At 39.9% G+C, this 24,424-nt stretch overlaps 1 protein-coding gene across 2 annotated transcripts in view; it reads right to left on the bottom strand.

The window, feature by feature from the left end:
• Positions 1-24,424, bottom strand: part of RAPGEF5 (Rap guanine nucleotide exchange factor 5) — a 225,985-nt gene that overhangs the window by 158,804 nt on the left and 42,757 nt on the right. For both annotated transcript variants that reach the window (XM_058724848.1, XM_058724849.1), the window contains exons 4-6: positions 22,153-22,274; positions 20,302-20,470; positions 3,695-3,761 (exon numbers count right to left, since the gene is read on the bottom strand). In XM_058724848.1, the coding sequence (XP_058580831.1) occupies positions 3,695-3,761; positions 20,302-20,470; positions 22,153-22,274 (358 nt within the window). The remainder of the gene's footprint in view (positions 1-3,694; positions 3,762-20,301; positions 20,471-22,152; positions 22,275-24,424) is intronic.

Genomic DNA, 24,424 nt, shown 5'->3' with positions numbered 1-24,424 from the left:
CTCCCCTCTTCAGCTCATCTCTTTTCTTTTTTTTTTTTTTTTAAAGTAAGCTCTACACCCAACCTGGGGGCTTCATCTCACAACTTTGAGATCAAGAGTCTCATGTTCCATCAACTGAGACAGGTGTCTGTCATCTTTCTTTTTTCTTAAATGTCTAGTCCATAATGCTAATCTGTTGTTCAAAATGTCTTTCACTTTTCTTAGCTGGGACTTTCTTCTCCAGCCAGTTGGCATCTCAGTATTCTCCCTTTCTACTTTCTCATCCCTCCACCTGCACACAATAAACCCCACTGCTAGAGTATACATCTTCCTAATTACCCCATGTTCAAACCCTGACTGTCTTCAATGGTAGTTCAAGTCTCTTCAATGAAGCTTTCTGTTACTGTTCTTGAATCTACTATCTATACACCACTCTATTCAGTACTCAAATGCGAATTGCTTTGTACCTTAACTCTGTGTTTGTCTTCCTGGTATGGCTGTAGGAAACATCTTACATATCTTTGCTGCTTCTGCAACTATCCCAATAATATATTACATTACCAAGAAAATGAGGCATGGTAGTCAAGAAAACATAATTAGGAAGTAGAAAATTCCAACTTTAGATCCTGGCTTTGCTCCTTTTTAAGTGAGTGACCTTGGGCAATTTACTTAACCTCTACAAGCTTTCCTATCTATACAACAGGGATAATGCCACCTACTTCATAGGGTTGTTGTGAAGTTGAACAGAATGTGTATGTATGTGTATGTACAAACAAACACAATGTGTGACACAGTATCTGGTCCATAGTGAGTGCTTTTTAAACAGATGGCTATAATGATTTTGCACACAACAGGCACTCCTCTTTGGTCAATATTTTAAACTGCATAATCTACAAATTCAGTGTAATCCCTGTCAAAATTCCAATGGTATTTTTCACAGAAATAAGAACAAACAATTCTGAAATTTCTCTGGAACCACAGAAGACCCTAAAAAGCCAAAGCAACCTCGAGTCATCATGCTCCTTGATTTCACACTATTGACAAAGCTATAGTAATCAAAACACTATGGTACTGGCATAAAAACAGACACACAGATCAAATGAAGAGAATAAAGAGCTTAAATAAACCAATCCATATATGGCCAATTAATGTACAACAAAGAATATACAATGAAGAAAGGATGATCTCCTCAATAAATGGTGCTGGAAATACTAGACTGCTGCATGCAAAAGAAACTAGATCACTCCTACATCATACACAAAATTCAATTCAAAACAGATTAAACACTTGACTGTAAGACCTGAAACACCATAAAATTCCTAGAAGAAAATATAGGCAGTAACTCCCTTGACATTGGTATTGGCAGTGATTTTTTGGATATAATACCAAAAGCAAAAGCAACAAAAGCAAAAATCATTAAGTGGAACTATTAAATTAAAAACCTTCTGCACAGCAAAGGGAAACCAACAAAATGAAAAGGCAACTTACTGAATAGGAGAAAATATGTACAGTCATATATCTGATAAATATTTACAAGTCACATATCTACCAAAATATATTAAGAACTCATACATCTCAACAGCAAAAAACCAAACAATCCAACTAAAAGTGGGTGGAAGACCTGAATAGTACGACAAACAGATGGTCAACAGGTAATTGAAAACATGCTCAACATCACTAATCGTCAGGGAAATGCAAATCAAAACCACAGTGAGATATTACCTCATACCTCTCAGAACAGCTATCATAAAAAACAAAACAAAACAAAACAAAAAAAACAAGAAATAACAAATGTTGAGAGGATATAGAGAATAGGGCACTGTTGTGCACTGCTCATGGGAATGTAAATTGGGATAGCCACTTTGGAAAACAGTATGGAGGTACCTCAAAAGATTAAAAATAGAACTACCATATGATCCAACAATTCCATTTTTGGGTATTTATCCAGAGAACACAAAAACACTAAAAGATATGTGCACCCCTAAGTTCACTGCAGCATTATTTACAATAGCCAAGATATGGAAATAACCTACGTGCCCACTGATGGATGAATGGCTAAAATAGATGTGGTATCTACATGCAATGGAATACTGCTTTGCCATAAAAAAGAATGAGATCTTGCCATCTGTGACAACATGGATGGAACTTGAAGCATTTTACTAAGTGAAATCAATCAGATAAAGAGAAATAGCATGGGATCTCACATATACGTGTAATCGAAAAACAGTAACAGCAACAACAAAAAACAAGCTCATAGATACATAGAACAGATTGGTGGTTGCTAGAGGTGAGAAATTCGGGGGTGGGAACAACAGGTAAAGGGAGTCAAAAGGTACAAATTTCCAGGGCACCTGGATGGCTCAGCCACTTAAGCATCTGACACTTGGTTTCAGCTCAGGTCATGATCTTGTGGTTTGTGAGTTTGCGCCCCACATCAGGCTCTGCGTTGACAAGGCAGAGCCTGCTTGGGATTCTCTCTCTCCCTCTCTCTCTGTCCTACCCCTGCTCATGCTCTCTCTCAAAATAAACTTAAAAAAAAAAAAAAGGTACAAACTTCCAGTTATAAAATAAATATGTCATGGGATGTACTATACAGCATGGTGACTACTGGATATATGAACAGTTGCTAAGAGAGCAAATCTTAAAAGTCCACAACACACAAAAAAAATTCTGTCACTATAGATGGTGACGGATGTTAACTAGACTTATTGTGGTGATCATGTTTCAATATATATATACAAATATCAAATCATTAGGTTATACACCTGAAACTAATGTAACATTGTATGTCAATTATACCTCAATAAAGAAATTTTAAATAAAAAACGGCAAAGGTCATGTTAAATCTTTTTAACATGCTTCAAGATTCCATTTCACATGAAGTTTTTACACTACCAATCACTGATTTAGTCAAAAACTACTTTTTTAAGCTATATTCCAGAACAGTAGGAAAGGCAACTTTCAACTTTCAAGCTGTGTGCATAGATGCTAAGGCCTGGTGTATAAAACTCTGTGAAAGATCAGTTTCATCCATGTACATAATCCAGCATAATTTTCGGCAATTACCATCTCAATAATGCAGTTAAAGCACGACTAGAGAATCTTTAGGAAGGCTAGAAAAATTTCCAGAAAGCCAAACCAATGGATAAAGACTTTAACAGATAGGATTACTAGAGCCTGTCAAAAACTAGGACTCAGTGATCAGCAACCACAGCTTGCTTTTTGTGTTAAGAAGGGCATACATGACCTTTTCTTCAACTAACAAGGCAATTACCCACTCTGATTAGTGGCTTTAGAGAACAATGAAAATGTTGCAACCTAGTACATTAGAAACCAACCTTTTGTTGGTTGAGGTAATTCTTTTTTTTTTTTTTTTTTTTTTCTAATGAAACCTGTCGTCTTTTCTTCTTTGTGCAACAGGTCACAACATTCCCTAGGTTAAGTCATACTATATGTTAAAAATCAACTATCACGCCTCCACTAAGGTTCCAGGAACTTTCCACTAGGAATATATATGTATGATCCTGCTGGAGAAGTTGCATTGAGGGTAGTAAGTCAAAGTCGTGTCTCCTTTTGCCTTGATGTGGGCCTCCCACATCGATGTGCAACCACAGAGCAAGTGTCTTTCTGCACTGCTACCCAAACTGCCTCCCTTTGAAGACCCTGGCCCTCATTATTTTCTGCACCCTTAGGCAGGGAAACTGCAAGGCCTTACCGCAGACGTTAGACGGGCAAGAATTTCATCACTGCTTTCTTCTGAGTCTTCAATTTTCTGATGAGACCTGTGAAAAACCAAGAACAATTTACTTTTAGCTCAAATTTATCTACCAAGTTATGGAGAACACATGACAAATAAGGACATTATTGTATAATACATTAGTGAAAGTACCCATGCAAATAACGTGGTGTCAATAATGCCTGGGGACACAACTCTGTTGCAGCCCAACTGTTCCTTCAAACTCAATTAGCAAGAACCTCTTTGTAATATACCAATTAAACCCCGAGGATAGAGTATGTGTTTCCTAATGATATCACAGAATCGTCCTGACATGATAGATTTACAAATGTGGGCATGCACGAAGCATATGCAGATGTGAATGGGAGGTGGTTAGGTACTGAAGTTCCCTCCTAGTCTAAATCCAGATTTTGAAAATCTGAAACATGCATTTCCCACTACATTTGAGTTTCACCCAAAACAGATTTGTTTTGAAATGGTCTATTACAGACCTAATACTGTGACAGGAATTATGTGGAATACAATAGCAGCAGAAGTATGGCACTCCTTTTTAATATACCCAAGCCCAGTTGAGAAGCCAAGAAAAATATGCATATGTAAATAACTAAAGAGACATACAACATATGATATAAGATCAGTTTGTTTAGGAAAATCACCTTTGTAAGGTAATTTGTGAAAACATTTTCACCACATAAATGTATATACTAACATATAAAATTACCTACTCCTTTTTTAATTGAAGTATATTTGACACAATATTACGCCAGTTTCAGGTGTACTAAAATTATCTACTTAAAGCAAACTTTATAAAATGAAACTTTTTCTTCCTGTTTGGTCAAAGAAAAAAATTAATGCCAACTGAATATATGTAATTGTCTCCCAGATCTATTTCCACAGCAATCCCTTTCACCACGTTCTGTGGATTTGGAGGGATTGGTGGTAATTGCCCTGCAGGGCAGTGTTATCAGAACGGCAATCCAATGATTGATTTCAATCTTGAAAACTGCAGTGGGCCAGCCTAAGCACTTGCCTCGCAGGGCAGGAGGGCTAAGGAGAAGCTCTTTAAGAAGGGAAAAGCGAGTCGGATCAATTCTGGCATTGGCTTCCTGTTTCTACGTTTTTAAAACCTTTTACAGGAAAAAAAAAAAAAAACCCTCTAAATCAGAGCAGTGAATGAAAAACTACCAGCTTTACAAGAACTGCATGATACAGGTACGAAGCGGTGTTGATGTTGTCAAGTAACTTAATTACCTGTGCTGCAAAGTGTTTGAAATGTTAGCTAATAACCTGCCTACTAAAAACAGTGGGAACTGAGCATTCTAACTTCCCTTACTCCCAAAAAAGCAAGTTACCCTGATAATGAATACCTGTAACAATGAACTCCATTATTAAAATGATCTATTCACAAGGTTTCCACATACACGAAGTTATACTGAGAAGAGACTCATAACCCTTTATAACCTAAGCCAACAAACCAGGTTTCTATGATTACGCTGAGGTGACTGAACATATGTGACAGGAAATTAAGAGCCAAACGCACGGGGCACAAGAGCACCAAGCAAGGGCTTCGGCACCTGTCTACACCTGCAGTGAAGCAGGGGCTGGTCATGCCAGCTCACGTTTCTCAGACCCCAGCACATAGCTCAATGATTAGTTCACAGGCATGAGGTATTTTGCACCAGCACAGATTCCGTCATGAAGGTGTTTTCAACAAACTGCTGAAAGGAACTCAAAATTCCAAGGCAAGTTCTTATGCGTGTGACTGATAATGGCTGTTTCATGAGTAATGGCTGAGCCATTGCCGGCTTATTGACAAATAATCGAATCCCCGTTCAGGAGCAGAACTACCTATTGTCATTCTTCCAGCACAAAACATACCTTGGCAAAATGAGGTTTGTTTGTTTGTTTTTTAATGTCTATTTATTTATTTTTGAGAAAGAAAGAAATAGAGAGAGGCAGAGAGAGAGAGAGAGAGGGAAACAGAGAATCCAAAACAGGCTCTGCGTTGTCAGGGCAGAGCCCGATGCGGGACTTAAACTCACAAACCATGAGATCATGACCTGAGCTGTGACCAAAAGTCACTTAACTAACTGAGCCACCCGGGGGCCCCCTACAAAAATTGTTTAAGAAATACGTGTGGGAAATATGTGTAAGAAAGACAGATAGATGACCTCCCAGGAACTGTCCTGCAGCCCTAATCCCATTGTTATCACCACAACACCACGATTTGTGACCAGAGCTCCCAAGTCTTTCTCCAGCCCCTGTGCCTCCTGTGAGCTCACCTTTTTTTATCATCTGCCTTCCAAGGGGCAGTGGGAAGCAATTCCAGGAACCTTATTTTCACCCACTTGGGGATCTTACAGGCTCCTTGAAGTCAACATAACTTCCATTGTACTTCTATTGCCTCTTGCCTTCACTGGTTCTACAAGCACCTCTCACGGCTCAGCTCCATGCTCACTCTGTGGCCATTCCCTCTGTTTCCTTCAGTTCCCCCCTGTTAAGCCCCACTGACAAGGGAAGTAGAAGCCCTCTACTTCTCTTGCACAAACTTTTCTTATCTTCTAGCCAACTTTTTTGTCTCTGGCTTCTCCTCTTGTGCCCAATCTGCTATAGATACTGGGATTATCTTTCTGTAACTCAGACCTGGTCCTGCTCTTCTTAGAGTCCAAACCAGGGATTACCCCACTGCCTACTGAAAGCTCTAGAATTCAGAAATACTCTTCCTTTCCTGCTAATGGGCCCCATTCCCCCGCCCCCTCCCATACCATCAGGCACCTGCATCTGACATGGCATAGAGAAAGGTCTTAGGAGCAGGTCTGGTAGTAACAGGCCAACAGTGGAAGAGCTTAGAAAGAGGGAAGGGTAAAATTAAATTTTTAAAAAAAGGGAAAAAAAGAAGAAAGAGGGAATGGTAACACCTAACCACTCTCCTTCCTCACCACTTCCTCTCATTCCTCACCACTATGTTCCCTCCCCAGCTCTATGCCAAAATGCCCAGAAATACCACTCTCTTTCCCTAGCAAATGTATTTTTATGAAATAAGACAAATTCTGATTTTACGTGTGTAAATACAGGTTAGTGCAACCCAGTGAGGACAAAGTTCTCACACATCAAATCAAAACAGATAATGAAACAGGGCAAGGGAGAATAAAGAAAGGAATCTACTGTAATACTTGTACAGTTTCCCATTATTATGAAAGGCGATCAGTGTACAGGAGAGGAAGAGAGAAGCTCTGTGTGTTTGTCAGTGCTTAGAGATGGGAAGCAAAGAAACCCTGGCTAGAATCAGCAGGTAATGGCAGTGACAAGTGACAGGAGACAGAAAGAGAAAGGGAGTGACCCCAGGAAGGAAGACCCATCCCAGAGTGCTTGGGCCAGCAGGAAGCTCGGGCCCATCACGCACTACAAATTTATAAATTCCCATGGCTGCTTCTCAACGTCGCTGCTTACCAACAACTTAAGCCAGGCCCAGTAATTCTCCAACAGAAAGTACTGAGTCCTGCTACTGTGGGCAGATGTCCTCAGAAGTTTTAGAGGTCTGCAGTATCTAAGGGTGCCAATATGAGGACACAGGAATAGCAAAAGCTGCCTTTGTCCCTTTAACCATCCAACAGAACACATGATCATTCTACCCAGTCCCCACCGAAAACAAAACCAAACCAATCCAATCCCTGCCCTCTCTACAATCTTCCTCACCTTAATCAATGACAACCCCATCCCCCCAGCTGTAAGTCATGCTTGATCCCTGCTCTCTTGTACTCCACACTGTAGGCATCCTAAAATCCCACTGGCTCTATCTTCAAGGTGTATCTCCCATTTGACCACTTCTTACCACCTCTATCACCACCACCTCTGTTGTCCCAGGCACCAGATCTCTTACCCAGACCCAGAAGCCAGAGTGGTCATGTTAATATGTAAATTAGATCATGTTCCTCTTCTGCTCAAAATCCTCCATTGACTCTCCATGTCCCTCAGTATAACACACAAGTCTTGACATTGGCTGACACTTCTCCCTCTCTTCACACTTGCTTTGCCTTCAATGCTTCCACCTTAGACCTCTGCACTGGCTACCCTGTAGAATCTTTGCACTGTTCCCCTAGAACACTTCCCTCAGATATCACCTCCCGTATGCCTTCACATCCTCGAGGTCTCTCAGCTTCTTAAAGAGGCCTTTCCTGACCCATATCGATATCCCTCATTTCTTACTTTATGTATCTTCATAAAGTTTTCTACCTCTAACCACATAAATCTGTTTATTTATGAAATGTCTGTCCTCCCCTACTAGACTACAGGCTCCATGGGAATACAGACTTCTGTTTTGTTCACGGTTACATCCCCCAACACTTAGAACACAACCTAGTACCTAAGAAGCATCCGTATATAACTGTTGAATGAATGAACTGAGTACCTGCAACTTCAAGAGAGGCTCTGCTATGAATCACCATCCTGGGACGACTGCTGCACAAGGTATTAGCTTGTTATCTATGGTTGGTGCAACTGAAGAACCCTGCTTATATTCAAGAACACTTTCCCTTAGCTGCTCCATTCTCCCAGTTCCCTGCAGCAATTCTGTCTTTCAGTGACCTGCTATTCATTCGAATTCAACAATGACTTTCTTAATTCAAATACCAAAGATCTAGTGACTCTGCAAATCTCTTAAATGAAGTAATAGCAATAAAGGTGAGGATCACCCCCACCTCCTCATCTTCCTCTAACAAATAATTGGTGTAGACTTAGTGACAGTTTTCAACCCAGCCAACTATTTGACAATCATTTGCACAATTCATCCTGCAGTAGGAAAGAACAGGAAGTCTCCACCCAAGAGTGTCTCCCAACACAAACTCTCAGCTCTGAAGGTTAAATAGTCACCCCGTGTTGAGTTCCAATAAAGAGTCTTAGGAGGCATCACACAGGGCCTGTTATCTGGGCAATGGAATTTGTTTTATACCAGTCAGGCTCAAGATAATTTCTAACAACTTGGATTTAACTGGTACCTGTGCAGGACTTCCCAAAATTCCGTTAGTGAGAATTCCTTCGTGAAAATTAGTATAATGGATTTGAGATTATTCCAACTAGGTTTTTTTTTTTTTTAATTTATGTTTATTTGAGAGAGAGTATGAGTGGGGGAGGGGAAGAGAAAGAGGGAGACTCAGAATCCAAAGCAGGCTCCAGTCTTGGGGCTCGAATCCACGAACCATGAGATCATGACCAGAGCCAAAGTCAGATGTTTAGCCAAGTGAGCCACCCAGGCTCCCTTAATTAGGTTTTTAAAAATATGTCTCCCTCTCTGTCTGACCCTCCCCTGTTCATGCTCTGTCTCTCTCTCAAAAATAAATAAACATTCAAAACAAAAAATTTAAAAAAAAAAGGGGGGTGCCTGGGTGGCTCAGTCGGTTGAGCCTCCGACTTTGGCTCAGGTCATGATCTCACAGTCTATGAGTTCAAGCCCCACGTCGGGCTCTGTGATGACAGCTCAGAGCCTGTAGCCTGCTTCGGATTCTGTGTCTCCCTCTCTCTCTCTGACCCTCCCCTGTTCATGCTCTGTCTCTATCTCAAAAATAAATAAACATTAAAAAAATTTTTAAAAATAAAGCTTGCTAAGGGTGCCCAGGTGGTTCAGTCAGTTAAGCATCCATCTCTTGATTTCAGTTCCAGTCATGATCTCACTGTTGAGACTGAGCCCTGTGTTTGACTCTGTGCTGACAGCATAGAGCCTGCTTGGGATTCTCTCACTCCCTCTCTGTCCCTCCCTGCCTCATGCTCTCTCTCCCTCTCTCAAAAAATAAACATTAAAAAAATAAAATAAAGCTTGCCATACATCTTCTATATAAGAGACAGAACCCACATTCCTCAACCAGATTTTACCAAAACATTTTGTGCCTTAAGATTCAAGAGCAACCAACACCATCTTGGAGTTAGAAAATCCTGCTTTATTTTTACCTGGAAGAAGTTTCCTGGTATTTCAGGGTGGAAAACTGGAAGCATTCTATTACAGAAATAGTATCCAAATAATACCACTTTACATTTGCATGTTGATACAACTTCAAAAATGCACATGTTCTGTCTATCCATCTAGGTCTCACTACTGAATAGCATATGTGGGCTCCCAAGAGCTACCACAACACAAAACACTGCTCCTATAGGAAACTGTGTGAAATGTCTATTTTATGGTTGTTGGAGTGCAAAGATTTGGAGTAATTCAAGAAGTGGAGACTGCGTAACTAGCACATGCCAAGCCAGCTGAGGTGTTATCCATGACCTTCCAGACATACCTGTGCCAACACTATATTGAGCACAGGCATGCTGCACATTACAGAGGACCCTAACAGGAGATGTGGCCTCAGCCAGATTTCCCGTAAAATGCTATTCCTGTCCTCCCAGGGGTTTCATTTGTGTCTGGGTGTTTCTTGTACACACATAACACCTTGACCTTCACACTGAACAGAGATATTCTAGATCGGGACCTAAGGAGGGTGGAGAACACACCTATCTCCAAATCAGAATTCTAACAGGGCAGAGTCCGTTGCAGGGGGATGTCAGACAGGCCTGTTCACTACTTCCCACCATCGCCCCCCAACAAAGCCGAGCTGATATTAAGTTGCCCTGTGTTATTTGGTTTAGAGAAACTAGAGGGAAACACAACATTCAGGATGGACCTGAGACCACCTTTTGTTAGAGTCTGATGAAATTATAGAGCATGGAAAAAACCAGAACCAAGACAAACTGTACAGGAATCTTTCAAACATGATCCCACAACAAATAGGAGATGCCCAGCACACACATGTATGATAACAAAATAAAACATTCAGTGGGTTTAGCAAAATCCATCTTTAAGATCCTTTGCCAACACAAGGGAGCCACTTAGCCTGATCTATGATTGTCAGAGGCCACTTCTTGGGAGAAGGGATAGCCAGGGTGAGATTCTGATGCATAATGAGTGGCCCTGAAACTGCAGCAGGGTTATCAGGACCAGGAAGTGGGAAATGGCAGGAGATAGAGCCAAGGCCAGACTAATCAGGGCCTCATTTGATACTGTTGAAGAGTTTTTGTTTTGTGCTGAGGGTTATGAACTTTGGCTATAAAACAAATAAGCTGGATGGAGAAGTAACTAGAAGAGGAAATAAGATCAAAGGTAGGTTGGTTTCTTGTTATTATGATTGAGGGAATCGTTTGTTTGCTGAAGGTGAATAGCCAACAGAGAGAGATGGAGAAAGCAGGAAAGGGAAGTCTCCACGGAGATATAGGACCCATAGCCCAGTGAGAAGAAGGAGTCTTGAGTACAAAGAGGAGCTCTTTCTTCCACCAACCTGAGAAGTCAGCTGATGATACCACAGCTCATATTCCCCAGGGACAACCCATATGGGTATGGGTTCCATACTTGCTGCCAGGCAAGGAAACTTCAGGAACTTTCTCTTACAGAAATATTTCCTGGGCTAGGTTTGAAATTTTTCTTCCTTAGAAATCATTGACACCAGGGGCGCCTGGGTGTCTCAGTCGGTTAAGTGTCCACTTTCGGCTCAGGTCATGATCTCACAGTTCATGGGTTCAAGCCCCACATCGTGCTCTGTGCTGACAGCTCAGAGCCTGGAGCCTGCTTCAGATTCTGTGTCTCCCTCTCTCTCTGCCCCTCCCCTGCTCATGTTCCGTCTCTCTCTCAAAAATAAATAAACATCAAAAAAAATTTTTTTTAAGAAATCACTGATACCAAATCCTAGACACTACCAAAAGGAATGCTCCTCAAGGATCACAGACTCACTCGCCACCATATTTAATACCTAGTGATCCCAGGAAGGTAAAAAAGGTGTCATACTGGACACTCAAGCACTGTCCCTTCTATAACATCTATATCCTGGACATATCTGTTTTGCTTAACAAAGCAAATTCTTATGACAAAGAAAAAGTGGGATGGTCGAAGAATGAGAATTCGATTTTTCTTGAGATCTTTGATGTCATGAATACAAATACCTGTTCAATCTTCTAAAGAGAACTTAATTTTTCATAGGCTGGGGCTACTAGTTGGGCTTACAGAGGCAATTTACCAAATACTACTAAAATGTGATTGTGACAGGCTTCACTGAGGGTCCAGGATATATTTGAATAAAATTAGTTATTACTAATATCTATTTTTTACATTTTACTTTATTTTTAAATTTTATTTAAATCCAATTTAATTTTAAATTTTATTTAAATTTAAATTTATTTAAATTTATTTAAATTTAATTTATTTATTTAAATTTTATTTATTTAGTTAACATATAGTATAATAATGATTTCAGGAGCAGAATCCAGTGATTCATCACTTGCATACGACACCCAGTGTTCATCCCAACAAGTGCCCTCCTTAATGCCCATCACCCATTTAGCTCATTCCCCCACCCAACACCCCTTCAGCAACCCTCAGTTTGCCCTCTGTATTTAAGAGGTCTCTTCCTGTTTTTTTCTTATTTTTCTTTCCCTCCCCCTATGTTCATCTGTTTTGTTTCTTTAATTCCATACATGAATGAAATCATACGGTATTTTTCTTTCTTGGACTTATTTCTCTTAGCATAATATATTCCAGTTCATCCACATTGATACAAATGGTCTTTTTGCATTTCATACTGAAGATTTCAGGATTAATCGTTAATATTTAATGAAACAGCCAAATTTCAAATGCTAGCACAACCAGGCCTAAAAGTTCAGTTTTTCTTAAAATTCCTGTACTACTTTTAAATAATGATGTTCTCTGATAAAAATATGCAATCTGTTCCCACACCTACAATAAGCCTTTTCTGTAAACAATGGAAATTTTGGAGGGCTTAGTGTTTCCTTGGGAGAGGGGGTGATGAGTAATAACAAAGACTAAGACCAGCTGATTTTATAGCATTTTTTATATAAACAATTTAAAATAGTAAATGGAAATTTTCTTCACCTATGATCCTAATACAAAACTTATGCCAAGTTCCATCATGAAATTTTTTTGAGAAATACTAAAAAAAGGTTTCCTCATCCAGTATTAATTTCCTCTTCCCCGGGGCGCCTGGGTGGCTCAGTCGGTTAAGCATCCGACTTCGGCTCAGGTCACGATCTCGCGGTCCGTGAGTTCGAGCCCCGCGTCGGGCTCTGTGCTGACAGCTCGGAGCCTGGAGCCTGTTTCGGATTCTGTGTCTCCCTCTCTCTCTGACCCTCCCCCGTTCATGCTCTGTGTCTCTCTGTCTCAAAAATAAATAAACGTTAAAAAAAAAAATTAAAAAAATTAAAAAAAAATTTCCTCTTCCCCAGAGAGCACAATATGAGAATCTAATTAGGAAAAGTCAGGAATACAAAAGGTAGGTTTGGGACATAGGTACAGGAGACTTGAAGTTGATCTCCCAGTTAGAAGGGGTCAATCCAGCACCACGTCAAAAATCAAGGATGCCAATGCATTTCTCATATTGATTCTACATATCAGGTTGAAAAGGTAAAGTTAGGCAGGATACGGAGGTGACAGGGTAGTGGGTGGTGGTAGCATTAGTGTATGTAGGGTGCTAAGGGGAGACAGGGATCTATACTTTGGTAAGTATTATTGTGCAGCTGGTATTAGGCACATGACTGAGTGAAGGCACAGTCAGAGTGAGAGTAGAGAAAGAAGTCTGGAGCTCCCAGGACACTCCCTGTTCATGGGTCAATGCTACCAAAAGCAGGTTTATTATTATGCAGGTATGGTGAGGTCAAAAGATAAGGAGATGACTGCCATTGAAAAGATACACAACAGTTTGGGAGGATTAATGTCTTAGTAATAATGAGCCTTGGGGCACCTGGGTGGCTCCATTGGTTAAGTGTCCACCTCTGGAGTTTGGCTCAGGCCATGATCTCATACTTCGGGAGATCGAGCTCCAAATAGGGCTCTGTGCTGAGGGCAGAACCTGCTTGGGATTCTCTCTCTCCCTCTCTCTCTGCTCCTCCAACCCCTTTCAAAATAAATAAACAAACATTTAAAAAAACAGATTAAGTAATCTAACCCACTAACATGGAGAGATCCTCTACTTAAGCCTTAATTTGTTTTTTGGGCTTTTTTCCCATTAGACTGATGAAGTATTTCACATATAGCTCTTGCACACTTTTTAGATTTGTACCTAAGAATTTCATAACGTTTTTTTGGGCCAGCATATAGAAACATAATTTTTGTAAATTGACCTTGTATCTTGTGAATTTACTAAATGTACTACTCATTAGTTCTAGTAGGTCTTCTCTAGATACCCTGGGATTTTCTATCTATGTATCTGCAAAAAGAGGTGGCTTTAATTCTTTCCTTCTTATTTGTAGTATACTTTTATTTATCTTGCCTTATTACACTGACTCGTGAAGAGAAGTGATTAAAAGGAGATACATTAGCCTTGATCCCAATCTTAGTGGGAAAGCATTCAGTCTTTTACCATTAAGTATGATATAAGCCATAGATTTTATGTAAGGTTTTATCAGATTAAAGAGGCTTCCTTAGATTTCTAGTTTTCTGAGAATTTTTTTTTTTTTATCATGAATGGATACTGAATTTTTTTTAAATGTGTTATCTGCATCTATGGAATTTGTCATACAGTTTTTCACTTTAGATTAAATCTGGTGAATTACATCGATTGAGTTTTAAACTCTGAACCATCCTTTTATTCCTAGGATAAACTCCCATCTCTCATGATTGTATTATCACTTTTATATATTGCTGGATCCTATTTGCTAATATTTGTTGATGAGGATTCTGTTTTTCACATTTGCTTCCCTTCCTGAACTTTGTCCTAATAATGCCGGCCTCATAAAAGATGAGACATTACTTACATATGGTCGTATCACCACAGAGTCAAGCACAAATTTGTACCTCGCACAAACCTAATGGACAGTAAACGTCTGTTGAGAAAGAGTTGCCTTTCCCAGACCTTCTTCTCCCTGTCCCTTCTCCTTACCTAAGCAAAGGAGCAAATTCAATTATCTAGGGACTCCAGACTCTCTTCCAAACTTAAATGCTCATGAAGCTAAACGTATGCAATTTCAGAAGTGTCAGTCAAGCAGCGGGAAGTACCAAGTTTGATAAAATCTTTGTCATAATGGTATTGATCTGGCTTCTTTGCATAGTATTTTGCAAATTTGATTGAATTAGCTTTCACATTTCTTACGAACCAAGCTCTTTCTGTATGGCTGACTTTTTGGAACTGCAGACTTCAACTCTGGTGTACATGAGCCTTACTAGAAGTTAACAAAAAGTACTAATATGTGTCTCATCTGTCCATCCCAAGCCTGATTTAGTAGATCTCAGCTTATACCTCCTTCTTTTTGAAAGGATCTTGGTTGAGAACCACTGCCATAGAGGTCACTTCCAAGTTCAGCTTCTGCCTTCTATTCACCTACCTGCCACCAAGTACAGAGGCCTATCCCTTTGGCAAGTTCGGTAACCTTCCTTGCCTCAGTTCCCTCATCTGTAACTTCACACTGCCGTTGTGAGCAGGGAGTATTAACCATTACTGCTACTATTCATTTCATTGTTGTCACTGCCAGGGCAAGCTTAGGCCAAGTGACTAAGCCAGCTCTTCCCCAGTTTTTAAGTAGGGGACGCTTTTTACATAGAAATGGATCACAGACCCATAAACTCTATACATGTTGATAACACCAACACATGACATAAATGTTACTGTGAATTCTGGTAACCAACTATTTTGTTTTGTATCACCCATGTACAGTTAAGTCATTCTCTAGTCAATTTAAGATAATGTTTGTCTTTTCTATAGGTTTAAGACACCCTTGCAATCAATCTGAGACTTGCTCCCCACCCTTCTCAAAGTCTGAGTTCTTCTCGCTGTGACTCACTGCTTCAGCCACATCAAGCTACCTTGCACTGCCTCAACCTGCCACCACTCTCCCTAATGTCAATGCCCTGCACGCTGTTCTATCTCAAGTATCCTTTTGCTTCTCTGTCTAGAACGTGAAATCATGAATGCTAATCAATTCATCTTAACCCCTGGACTGAGATTTCCCTACAGTTGGCTAGTTAAGAATCTGAAGGTTAAAATACCATTCAATTAAGCACATACCTAAATAACAACAATAAACATGTTTTTGTTTGTTTGTTTTTTAAATAGTTAGAATCAGGAAGAGTCAGGCTAGGATGCCATGAGAGAGAGAGCTGTTTTAACAGAGGCCAAGTGGCTGAATAGGGGGTCTGTGGAAGCCACAGCCAGACCTCAGGAGCATCAGCAGTGCCAGTAGGCACCCAGGAGGGCACATCAGCCAGGCAGGACCAAGAGGCACTGACCGAGCCAAGATGGACAAACCCAGTTTATACAAGTCCCAGGTTCCACAGCAGATGCCAATACAACACCCCAGTTATACCTCAAGGGCCATTAGGGTGCCCATCTACTAGCAAAATCACTGGGGACGGGAAAGGGCCCACCCTGAGAAGAGAGCCTCCTCTACCAGGTTTAAGAGACTCATACTACTCACCACGTTCCAGAGGCTGTTTTGATGAGCAACAGGGAGTGGGCCTACACTGAACCTTTTTACCAAAAGGTGCCAAACACCTTTTAACATTATCTTATTAGAACAATTCTACTGGATTAGACTAAAATTGTGGGGTTTCTTTTCCTTCTTTCTGGCTATCTTATAAGACAGAGGCTCACGTGGACAACAAACAAGAGATTGCTTAGAGGAAAAATGAAGACATTACATTTTTCTTTACACGTCTGAGTGTAGGAGGAGTTAAAGTTTAGCAATCCCCTGGAACTCTTTCAACAACAGTTTAAATGTTAACTGCCCTGTAATTGGAGACTTAGTTTCATGTATTCGAGGTTCATAGGCTCCGTGCATTCAGAGCACTCCCACTCCCACCCATGGTGAGCTGGCACCTGCTGTAATGGCGGCTGCACTGGAACAGCCATGCTTCCTCACAGCCTACATTCTAAAATTTCTCACTAGTTCTTTTATTTTTTTTAATTTTTTTTTTTTTTAACATTTATTTATTTTTGAGAGAAGGAGACAGAGCATGAGCAGGGGAGGGGCAGAGAGAGACAGGGAGACACAGAATCTGAAGCAGGCTCCAGGCTCTGAGCTGTCAGCACAGAGCCCGATGCGGGGCTTGAACCCACAAACTGCGAGATCATGACCTGAGTTGAAGTCAGATGCTTAACCAACTGAGCCACCCAGGCGCCCCACAAATTTCTCACTAGTTCTGAATTAACTATGAGGCCGCCTTTCCCTGTGCTGTTACTTCAGCATCCCCAACCAACACCCTGCTCCAATCACCTACCCACACCCACACACACACGAGTGAGAAAAAAGTCACTTATAGGTCACTTAATTTGGCTTTCGTTTTGAATAAAATACCATGACTGTTATTTTTTCCTCCCTAAGATTGGACCTTCGACAACCTATTCACTCACTTCATTCAAATTATCTATAAAAGTCATTTTGTATAGAACAGGAATTTTGTTTCCTAAAATTAGCCTAGAAACCTGCAGCAGCTCCATTTCCCATCCTGCTTCAAATATTCTTTTCTAAATGGAAAAAAAGATCCACAAAATGCATTTACACAGAATTGCGTGTCATAGAGATACTAAGTGGCTTCCTTGCATAATTTTACAGAGACTTAGAAGATAGCACATTAGAGGGACCCGACGCAAAACCGCATACAAAGACCGGAATAGCCTTCAAATATCAAAAAGGCTATTAAAAGGAACATAGGACAGGATTTTCAGCTTGTGAATGGACAGTGCAAATTAATGAATCAAGAGGACTTTAGAGGGCATTTCAGTAGAATGGATAAAAATGTTTTAACAGAGCAGAATGAACAACACAGGTCTAAGAATGACAGAGAAGAATGGAAAAATTTTTTGATGCAAACAGGAAGAGACCGAAGTTACAAACACTAGGACAGACATGAACTGGAGACATTGTGGAAGTTTTTGGTCAAGGTAGGACTTGGGCTCCCCCTTGGGGGGGGTGGGTAGAATTTGACTAGAAATGGAAAGAGGAAGAGGAAGGAGCAGAATATCACAGGGGCATGAGGGAATAAAAAGGTGTGAGGTGGAGGTGAGAATGAATGGAGATCACCAGATGAGAGCATAAGTTACCGTGGGGTCACATGCATCGAGCCACACGAAGGCTGTGCCATTACAGCTTGAAGAAGACATTGTCCTTGGGCACCTTTTCTCTGACCAGAATTTTTTTCAAGTCTGGATAACCTAAACCTAGCCTTTCCAAAATATGGCCAAAAATTTTACCCTGAGAGGTAGGCTTAGAAGTCTAGCATAGAAAAAGTGGTACACACACACACACACACACACACACACACATTACATATATATATATATATATATATATATATATATATATATATATACACACACACACACACACACATATATACATATATACACATACATACACATACATATGTATCTCCCTCCAGAATAGACTTGCAGTGGTTCATTAATTTTATCTTTTAATAGTTAGTACTTACAATATGGGACAGATGGATCCATAGCTCCCCAATGACAATTTCCCCAGAGGAATTGCCACTCCTAATGCACATGTTCACATCATCACCAACAAAAAAATATCTGCTGATAAACAAGACATGCTCTGGCGATTCTCAACTCCAGAGGCATGACATTTGTGTTCAGAGACTGGGGTGACAAAAAACTGCAAGTAATCTGGAATTAATATTAGGAAAATTTTGAAAATAATTTTTAGAACTAGAGTAGACTCAGGCTTTCCCCATAACAAGGTCATCTCCGGTCTGCTTGCTAAGTCGGGAAGAAAGTGCTAGAGCTGAATCAGGAGGAATGCTTGCAAGTTTATTTCAGCTGCCCTTATGCCCCTGTTAACCTATGCATGCCCATGAGATTGCACACACTTCCATGTTGGGTTCAGGATGGGAAGTGCTTAAGAAGAGCTGCTGGAGAATGCCAGTCCCACAGAGTCCAAGCATGTCACAGACATTTCTAGCTTCAAAAGCACACCACTCCCTCTTGGAAAGCTTGTTAAAGTTTATTAAAATGTTCTTTGACTTTGCTCAGGAAATTCTACCTCCATTGAAAGCATATCAAGGCTAAGGAACATTTTCCGTACTTAGAAAACTCAGTGAAGAATTACGTTTGAATTTTGCTTCACCATTCCAAGGTCCTCTATAAACAGTGGTGGTGGTAAATTCACAACCATTCCCAAGTCAGTCTAACATTTTTATAGTTTCTGTTTACAATGTCTTAGAAGAGGGAGGTAGAATGGCCCCCTAACTCCTGGAACACACTCGAGCAAGTGTTACAAAGCATGGGTGTTATAGCTAGACAGACATGGATTCAAACCCTAACACTCAGCTCACCACTTGTGTGACCTTAGACAGGTGACCTGACCTCTGTGCCTCAATTTCCTCACTTACAAAATAGCGATAATAAGAACTGTGTTCTAGAATTCATCTGACGATTAAATAATAAATATAAAGCAGTTAGCATAGTTCCTAACATAAAATGTGTTTCTAATATCAACCTATTAGCACAGTGTCTCATTAATATTCTAACACTTACTTCTTTTCTAAAAGCCTGGATTAACTGTTCAGTATTAAGTGTCTGTTTTTTTAACAAGAGCAACTCATCTTTGTGATGATTGTTTCTCTTTGAACCTACTCTTCCTACCCATGAGATGAGAGTAATACCTCTTGCCCTGCCATCTCAAGAAGGGAGACAGTCAACCGTAAGTATGGGAACACATTTTGAAAACTGAATACGTAAAAGTTATTGATGGCAAATTTTAATCTGAAATACATTATTCTGAAATAGGCATATCATGAATGCTGTGGAGAAACAAAGACATGTCAGGCAGCACCACATCAGGACTCAAGACCTGTTCCTAAGCCTTCTCTAATGAATTTTAATTCATTTTAATCATATAGTAATTCAATATCTCCATGTGATAGTGATTCACGCGTTTTATTTGCCAAATATTGCTTCTTGATTATTTTCAGAAAGGTTTTTGAGCTCTTTCTTAGGAAAGTCACGACTTGAAGAGTGGATTATATGTCAGTTATTATTTTAGTCCAACCTAAGCCAAATCATATTTATTCCTAATCTAGATCACTACTCATATAGTGATGATTAAATCAGACACGGCTCGTGGTACAGCTGGTGAGGCATGAACTTCTGGGATTTGAATACCAGTTCAGTCATTTATTAGCTGGATTTAATTGCCAGCAATTTCTTTTACCTTTCTTTTTTTTTAAATTTTTAAAAAATGTTTATTTTATTTTTGAGACAATGTGAGAGACAGAGTGCAAGCAGTGGAGGGGCAGAGACAGAGGGAGACACAGAATCCGAAGCAGGCTCCAGGCTCTGAGCTGTCAGCCCAGAGCCCGACGCTGGGCTCGAACTCACGAACCATGAGATCATGACCGTCGAAGTCAGACGCTTAACCGACTGAGCCACTCAGGCACCCCTCTTTTACCTTTCTGAACTTGCATCTGAGAAATGGGAATGGGACAGCTATCTCCTCAAGGAGATAGTGGTCTTCAAGAGCAGGGCACGGTCCCTAGAGACAGTAAACATTCTCTGAATGAGTATAATTTTATAATGGAACAAAAAAGAACATCTACTTACAGCTCACAGATGCCAGCTTTGGCAGGAATGAGAGGCACAAGTTGCAGTAAAAGTTTGACACCATTCTGCCATTCTTCTTCTCTTTCAAATTCACAGTACAAATAGCTACATTCATCAGATGAAAACTGGTAGAAAACATAGGTATCTTGAAAGTATAAATTCTGGTCCACTGTTGGAAACAAAAAAGGGGTGGGTCCGTTTCTCAAAGCATATTATTAAGAGAGTCATAAACCAAATAATAAATTGAAAGCCCTACTAATTATTATGAGAACCCAGGGGAAAGACTATAATTATATATTCTAAGTCCATTCATGTTTACAATCCCACTGAATTAAAGGGGACTTACTGACCAACCCAATTTTTATTACTTGAGGCCTTAGCCAGCATCTTCACATGCATTTTATGACTTATGTGCTTCAGAGACAGGTGAAATCAGTAGCAATTCAAAAAGTGGGGAGAATTTTTTTTTATATGTCCCAAGGCAAACTAATACGTTTAATTACGTTAGTGATATACAAGTGTAACACTATGACAAGTTTCAAATCAGTGGTTCTCAATTGGACGGGGCGGGGGGGGGGGGGGGCGATAAGGACTGTGCCCCCAAGGGACACTTGGCAATGTCTGGAGACATTTTTGGTTGTCATTACTAGAGGGTGCTACTGGCATCTGGTGCTAAACATCCTGTATGTACAAGACAGGCCCCTACAACTAAGAATTATCTAGCAAAAAATATCAATGCCACCAAGGTTGTTTTAAAAGAAATCAAGGACTGATCCAAAAATACATTAACACTTAATTTTTTTTGCTCACCACTAACATGAACCTCACAAGCAACCAGGTAACATTCTTCAAAGATAGTCACTGATTTTCAATGTGAGAGTATCAGGTGCTAAGTGTTCATAATGCCTTGAAATTACACCTACATCCCCATCTGTACTCCTCTTGCACACTGGCACTTGGGGTATGCCTTTCTCAACCTTACTATGTTCTCTGACCCTCAAGATTTATTACTTAGAGGGAAAAAGGGGCTTCCTAGTGACTAACTAGAACCTTCATGATAGAGCCAAATAAAGAATCTGGATTGCTTGACTTCTAATTCTTCAATTCCCAGGGCTCAGTTAGGAAAAGAGATATCTGCCATCTATTTTAGTTGCTAGTTAACATCAATTTTGTGCTCTTTTTAAACAGCTAATTTTCATAGGTCATATCTCTAATTGTTCATGATTAGTCAATTAAATGGCATACACATTCCACTCATAAAATCAGTTTCTGATAATTATTCTAAGTACACCTAGACAAATCACACATTTAGAGCAACTAAAGATGTCACTGATTAAAAAAAAAAAAACAACTGAGGGGCACCTGGGTGGCTCAGTCGGTTAGGTGTCCGACTTTGGCTCACGTCATGATCTTGTGGTTCCTGCTCTGTGCTGTCACCTCAGAGCCTGGAGCCTGCTTCAGATTCTGTGTCTCCCTCTCTCTCTGTCCCTCCCCTGCTCATGCTCTCTCTCCCTCTCTCTCTTTCAATAATAAATAAACATTTAAAATTTAAAAAACAAAACAAAAAAATCTGTTAGGAGCCTTTTGGGTAGAGGAAAAGGTAAGGGAAAAACTCTTACAGGTAGTAGTCTGTGAATCAGCAAGTACCTAATTATTTTTATAAAAGATGTGCAAAATAACCGTCAAAAGATGACTGGTCACTTTTATTTACAAAATATGAGAGAATGCAAACATTTACCTGCAAAAGCAATTTCCATCCAGATTGTAACATCCTCTAGAAAATTCAAGTAAATTTTGTTCTGGTAGCTTAATAAAATAATGCTCTGCGCTTTCAAAACATATGATACTAACCTGATAACATAATTCCCATATCCAGTAGGAGCTGCCAGACCCCTATGGCCATAGATCTGCACTGGACAAAGGGACAGTGTTCTAGAAGCCAGTCTACCAGCTCTGACCCAACACAGCTCCTCCTGAACAAAAGGGAAGCCATTCATGGTTAAGACATTGTTGCAACTCATTTGCCAAATAATTGATATTTAATATCACCCGTTTCATAAGCTTTTTTAAACAAGCCGACTCAATAATAATGAATCGGCACCTCTTATTCATCTTTCCAATTTCAGCTGAAATATCACTTCCTCAGGAACACTTGGAATCATATCCTCTTATACTCTTGCTTCAATCACCCAATGTTTAGTAACTGTACATCTTTCCAAATGAATACTATCTGCTTTCCTCACTTCAGAATCATTTTCAAGATATCAGCAACTATGTATATACCTCACCGTTAGACCCCAACAATTACAACAGTTCAGATACACAGGTAAGCTCTCAATACACGTGTTTGAATAAATGAAGGAATACATTTAGCAATCCTTTATATAAAGATAATGCTTCTGCTTTGGTAAAACAAGTACCTCAAAAAGTGATGGCGATCAACTTTTGTTCAACTCTTTATAGATTTTTATCTAGTCTTTTTGAGAACCAATTAATTCCAAGATTACTCAAAGTTGGGACCATAGAGAGTGCTAAAGAGTTTTGTTTGCTACTCTACAGATTAAATCCTCAAGTTTGTCTCCAAAAACAATAAATATGACCATTAATCTTTTCAATATAGTCTAAGTGATATGGCCATGCAGCCTAGATCACAAACCCATAAACCCAGCTGTGCGTGATAGACTCCACTCACCACATATGCAAAAATATCCTCTGCAATCTGTTTTAAGGTCCACAACTGCATTTGAAGAATGCCCCAATCTGGGCACTAAAGCAGTATTTTCATGCCACTTTTCCACCTTTATCAGCCTCAGATGAAAAACCAAAAGAAGACAAGTTTCTGAAATACGGTTTTTCATTTGCAAAAATCTCACTGAAAACCATTCTCCCTTAAAAAAAAAGTCACCAAAATGTTTCTTTTAAAGAAATGTATCATGTAAATGGTTATCTTTATTCAATGTTTGGTATTTAAGAACCAAAACATGTCAATATTTTATTCCTAAAACAGAAAAGTATTGCCATGAGATGTTGTATTTTCAGGTGTGAAGGAAAAATAAGCTTTTCTTACTGAGATATTTGGTTTTGGGGTTTTGAGTTTTTTTATGCACAATGTGGGGCTTGAACTCATAACCCCAAATATCAAGTCATAAGCTCTACCAACTGAGCCCCTCTGCTAAGATATTTCAACAAATATCCCAGCTTGGGTAAGTCTAACTTTTTTTTTTTTTGGTAAAGTGCCACTATATGAAAGGTACTCTAAGGTGATTAGGGCAACACCAGACATGTTCACTTGCAGGTTAGCTTTAAGACATTAGAAAGATTAACTGTCAAATAAATGGATGTTTTCTGAAAAAAGAGAAAACAGATTGCAATAAACTAGGCAATTAGACAAAACAGTCAATATTAACTTCTAATTCTATAAGACACCTTTTATGTTAAAGGCTCAAAGTGTTAATTAATTCCTCAACGCCTCTGTCAATTAGCCAGCATCTTTGGGCTTGTAAAGTACTTTTATCCCAGGGATTTAAACACTGTATTATTGTAATCCTTTTCTCAGAACAATCCAGTCCTCAGTCTGTTCTCACCTGGAATAGGACACAACCAAACATTTACTAACAAACTAAAGAGGCAACTTGCAAAAGGTGACTAGGTGGATGAATACGTTTGCTTGCTCGCAGATGATGGGGAAGAAGTTTCTTAGACTGGGGCTTCTCAAAAGTGTGTTTAGAAGCACATGGGGGATTTGGTTAATGTGCAGATTCTGATGCAGTATGGCTGGGTGGGGCCCAGGTGATGCTGGGAGCCCCAGTTCCCCAGCTCTACCTTCTCCATGGGAAGGGCTCACTCTGTCTTGGGCAGCGGGGCTGAGTCTATATTCCCAAACAGGATATTGCCATGACAACGCTAGTTAATAAGAGCTCCCCCAACCCCCAGCCAGCAAGCTATGGTTTCAGTTGCCCATGATCCCTTTCTTCTCTACCCCCAACTTTATCAAATTATGTTTCAAATATCCTTCATTAATCCATCTACACCAGGGACTACACCATTAGGGATAGGGATAAACACTATTAACATCACCAAAGCAAACAAAATGAGGTGAGGTGCGCCTGCATTGAACTCCCAC

The sequence above is a fragment of the Neofelis nebulosa genome, chromosome 4, assembly GCF_028018385.1.
Source record: "Neofelis nebulosa isolate mNeoNeb1 chromosome 4, mNeoNeb1.pri, whole genome shotgun sequence".
NCBI lineage: Eukaryota > Metazoa > Chordata > Mammalia > Carnivora > Felidae > Neofelis > Neofelis nebulosa.
This window is presented reverse-complemented; position numbering and strand designations above follow the sequence as displayed.